General features: G+C 63.9%; 1 protein-coding gene across 1 annotated transcript; it reads right to left on the reverse strand.

The window, feature by feature from the left end:
- Nucleotides 1-2,615: 2,615 nt before the first annotated feature.
- On the reverse strand, nt 2,616-3,438 carry LOC127002628 (uncharacterized). Its single transcript, XM_050868695.1, has one exon. It carries the CDS (start codon nt 3,396-3,398, stop codon nt 2,619-2,621), a length of 780 nt encoding a protein of 259 aa, XP_050724652.1. The 5' UTR covers nt 3,399-3,438; the 3' UTR covers nt 2,616-2,618.
- Between the last annotated feature and the right edge of the window lie 1,407 nt (nt 3,439-4,845).

The raw sequence follows: 4,845 nt of genomic DNA on the forward strand, positions 1-4,845 counted from the left end.
AGAATTCATTCACCAGCACGCCCGCCACGGTCTCGGCCTCGTGGTTAGGGAGTGCATACGCCTCGGGCCACTTGGTGAAATAGTCCATCACCACACAGATGTACCGGTTACCCCGTGGCGTGAGAGGCAGCGGGCCGGCAATGTCCACGGCCACCCGCTCCATGGGCGCCCCAACGCAGTACACCTGTAACGGAGCTCGGTTTCTCTTGGCGGGGCCCTTCTTACTGCGCTCTACACCACTCGGACACGTCACTTCGCATTCCCGACGGCACAGGGTCTTTTTCAGCACCTCAGCGCGCAAGGCTCGGGGCACTAACACACACGCGTCACCACAACGCCACCACACACCTCTCAGGCACTCACCCACTGCCCCGCCAGCCTCGAGCCACTGGATGATGGGAGCGAGATCAGCGTCCTCACGCTGCGCCTTACGCCACTTGTCATCCCCCTCAGCGACGCCCGCTAGCACCTGCAGGCGGAGGCACAGAGGGTCAGAGTCCTTCTGGGTACAGTGTGAGCAGCCAGCCTCACACGGGCGTCGACTCAGACTGTCAGCGTTGCTGTGGACACGACCCGGGCGGTGGACGATGCGATAGTTATACTGCTCGAGACGCCCCAACCACCTCGCCAGCTGACCCTCCGGCGCCTTCAGCGTCTTCAACCACTGCAGGGCAGCGTGGTCGGTCCGGACGGTGAACTCAGCGCCGTATAGGTACGGGTGGAAGTGCTCGAGACTCTTCACCACCGCCAGCAGCTCCTTCCTCGTCACGCAGTAGTTGCGCTCAGGTCTACTGAACTTGGCGCTGTAGTAGGCCACGACGTGCTCCCTTCCGTCCTTCACCTGTGACAGGACCGCCCCGACGCCCTCGGCACTGGCGTCGGTGTCCAACAGGTAGGGAAGCTTCGGGTCCGGGTAAGGCAGGACCGGTGCCTCCACCAGTGCCTTCTTCAGGCCGTCGAACGCGGCCTGGCACTCCTCGTCCCACAGGAAGCACGCCCTTTCCTGGTGAGCCGGTGGAGAGGGGCTGCCACGCTGGCGAAGTCCTGCACGAAGCGGCGGTAGTACGCACAGGCCCAGGTAACTCCTAACTTCCGCCACATTGGTGGAACGGGCCACTTCTCCACCACTGCCACCTTCTGCGGGTCGGTGCACACGCCGTCCCGACTGACGACATGACCCAGGAACGGCACCTCGTGCTGGAAGAGCGAACACTTTTTGGGGCTGAGCTTGAGGTTGGCCTTCCTCAGCCGCTGTAGTACCTCCTCCAGCCGCTCCAGCTCCTCCTCGAAGGTGCTCCGGAAGACGATGACGTCATCGATGTAGACGAGCGCTGTCTTCCACTGCAGGCCCTCCAACACCCTCTCCATCAGGCGCTCGAAACAGCCAGGGGCGTTGCAGAGACCAAAGGGCATGACGTTGAACTGCCACAAACCCTGCCCGAAAGAGAAAGCGGTCTTCGGCTTATCCTCCTCTGCCATCTCCACCTGCTGGTAACCCGACTTCAGGTCGAGTGTGGAGAACCACCTGGCCCCCCACCAGTGCGTCGAGCGTGTCGTCGATCCCAGGCAGGGGTAAGAGTCCTGACAGTCACATCATTCAGCGCCCGGTAGTCCACACAGAAGCGCTGCGTGCCGTCCTTCTTAACCAGGACTACCGCTGAGGACCAAGGACTGTCTGACCGCTCAATCACCCCTGCGCCGCCAGCTCGTTGACAGTGCGCTGCATTTCCTCCCTGGCTGGTGCAATACGTCGGGCGGGCTCTTGATGGGCAAACTATTTCCCGTGTTGATGCTATGCTTCACCAACCCCGTGCGGCCCAGATCCGTCACCCCTGCTGAACACGTCCGCGTACTGGGCCAGGGTGTGGCGCATCTTCTCCGTCTGCGCCTCCGTCAGGTTAGCGGCGCCCGGTGCGCCAAATCCTCCAGGAAGTCGGGCAGCGGCCCCACAGCGGCCGACCTTGCTGCCCGACGTCTCCTCTGGGCGCTCCACCTCCTCACAGGTGCCCAGCTTGGCACCAGCGGGTACCTTCCGGCCTCGTCGGAGAAGTTAGCTACCAGCACCGTAACTAACTCCTCCCCCGCCCCAACGAGGCTCCGTCCGACTGCCACGCCGTCAGCCAGCCGCAGGTTTTCCGTGGGCTCCACCATGCCTTCCGCTCCACGCATCGCTCTGGACAGGCGACACCGGACCCTGGCCTCCGTCCTAGGGGCAAGGTGCAGACGCTCAGCCGCGACTACCTCTGCACAGCCAACCTCCGGAAGCAAAGGCACGTCTTGACCGCGTACCCTCACCAGCTTCCGTCCGAGGTCGACACAAGCCTTGCTCTGCGTCAGGTAGTCGAGGCCCAGCAAACACGGCTCGTCCAGATCGGCGACGTACACCGGCAGCCGCTCCACAGCGCTGCCTACGCCGATACGAACCTCCACTGGGCCCTTGAGCTGCACACAGTGCCCCGTGACGCCGCACAGCCTCTGTGGCGCGTCTGGGAGTCGCGTGGCGGCCAGCATATCAGGCCGCACCAAGGTCTTCTCAGCCCCGGTGTCCACTGTCAGGCGGCATGGCTTCCCGTCCACTGAGCCCTCCACCTGCATCGCACTGGTTATCCGGCGGCAGCTTACGCAAGTCGGGGCCCGGGGACTGACGGCTGGGATTCGGCCCCCTTCTCCAGCCTGTCCGGGTTTCCCGCCTGCACTACCTCCTTTGGCTTGGGGCAGGCGCCCGAACGGTGGCCAGACTTGCCACAGTCCTTGCAGCAAGGCTGAAAGGCGTCAGAACTCAGTCGGTCAAGGGAACGCGTCCTTCGCTCCCTCGGACAACGACTGCGCATGTGCCCCTTCTTGCCACAGCCCCAACACGAGCCGAGAAACCGTCCGCTCGCCTTCCTCGACGCCGCCTTCTTCTCCACCTTCGCCTTCCGGCCCCGGAGGTCACGGCGGGGCTGGGCGGCCGCCCCTAGGCCGCTGGTCGTCTTCAGGAAGGCCTCGAATTCCAAGGCCCTCGCCAGCGCCACCTGCAGGTCCCCAGGGTGTGCCTGCTTAACGTAAATCTGCAGCTGCTGGTCGTGCAGAGCGTCAACAAAGAAATCGCGGGCCAGCACCACGATCATCTCTTCCGGGGCAACAGGATACGACCTTCTGACCAGCGCTTCCACGTCCTGCGCCAGCTGCGACAGTGTCTCGCCGCGCTCCCGAGTCCGCTTCTTCAGGCGAGCTCGGTACACCTCGGCCTGAAGGTGGTGCCCGAAACGACGCCGCAGGGCCTCCGCCATGCTCCCGTAAGAGGCACGTTGGGCCGGCGGCAGGTGCCCCAACACTTCCACAGCTGGGCCCCGAAGCGCTGTTGCCAACTGCAGCGCCTTCTCAGCTTCGTCCCAGCCCTGGGCAGCAGCTAGCATCTCAAACTGGGCAACATAGGCCTCCCAGGCCACCTTCCCGTCATACCTGCCGGCTTGCGCCTCCCGAACGGCGGGAAGCCGAGGGCTGGATGGGGGAAAGCGGAGCACGTGGGCTGTTAGCCGGCCGGCATGGAGAGGGCGGCGGTGACGGCGGCAGAGAGGCGGGGTGAGTGGGTCCGACTCCGGCGCCAGTTGGACCCAAGGGGGCAGCTCCGATGGCTCCCCAACCTCCTGCGGCAGCTGCTGGCTCTGACACAACGCTGCGAGGGCCCAGGGTTCTTGCCAGGGCCCCATGAGGACCCCAGCAAGTCCGTCACCCTGGTGCTTGCCGCCAGCACGCGTGACGCTTCTTGTTCCTCCCCGCGTGACGTTGCCAGCTCTCGCCGCCGCCTCTCCGCCTCCACCTCCTCCCTCAGGCCCTGGACCTCGCCTTTCAGAGTCTGCACCTCTCCCAGCAGTTCACTCTTAACGCTGTCGCAGGCCTTGTCGGTGTACTGCTGGGTTTCCGCCTTCAGGGACGAGAGACTGCTCTGGAGGATATCGGCAAGATGGCGTGCCTGCTCGTCTGCCCTCTCTTCTGCCCTCTGAGCCTGCTCGCGAGCCCTCTCTTCTGCCCTCTGAGCCTGCTCGCGTGCCCTCTCGTCTGCCCTCTCTTCTGCCCTCTGAGCCTGCTCGCGAGCCCTCTCTTCTGCCCTCTGAGCCTGCTCGCGTGCCCTCTCGTCTGCCCTCTCTTCTGCCCTCCGAGCCTGCTCGCGTGCCCTCTCGTCTGCCCTCTCTTCTGCCCTCCGAGCCTGCTCGCGTGCCCTCTCGTCTGCCCTCTGATCCAAATCCTGCCTCATACTGGCCAGCATGGCAGCGAACAATTCCATCTGGCCCGGCTTCACCTCACCCGGGTCAGCCTCGGCCTTGCCCGTCTCCTCACCCTCACGGCGACCACTGGGGGACGCCATGACACTCGGCGCGCTTCACTGTTCACTTATCCCCACTCCTTTGACACCAAGTGTTACGCCACCACCCCTACCACACACCATACACGGGCAGGCAGGTGGCGTGATCCCCACCAGAACAGCCACACGGGCACCAGTCACTCACAGCGACCCACACAGAACACCGAGAGGAGGAGGGAACGAGGCAGGGCACAAAGGATACACGTTCAACACTAAGTTCTAGTTTAATGACAGGTTCTTCACACAGTACAGCAACTTTCAAGGGCACAGAATAGTTAGTTAATCAGGCACAGTACAGGGGCACGGCAGACACGCACACACGGATGCACAGTTGCACACAGCTCACGAGCGGAGCAGCTCAACACTCTCTCAAGTCTCAAGCCCAGACACGCGTCTTCTCCCCCAACTACTCCTCAGCGCCTCTCGCTCGCCACTCTGCCGACTCAGCACTTCCTGCCCGGCGGCCGGAGGCCCCGGGCTCCCCTCTGTCTCTCTTGTCC

Source organism: Eriocheir sinensis, chromosome 23 (assembly GCF_024679095.1).
Source record: "Eriocheir sinensis breed Jianghai 21 chromosome 23, ASM2467909v1, whole genome shotgun sequence".
Classification (NCBI taxonomy): domain Eukaryota; kingdom Metazoa; phylum Arthropoda; class Malacostraca; order Decapoda; family Varunidae; genus Eriocheir; species Eriocheir sinensis.

Bases quoted from the DNA above. Each gene is read 5' to 3' on its own strand.
- LOC127002628 (XM_050868695.1), bottom strand. From the start codon at position 3,398: ATGCTAGCTGCTGCCCAGGGCTGGGACGAAGCTGAGAAGGCGCTGCAG.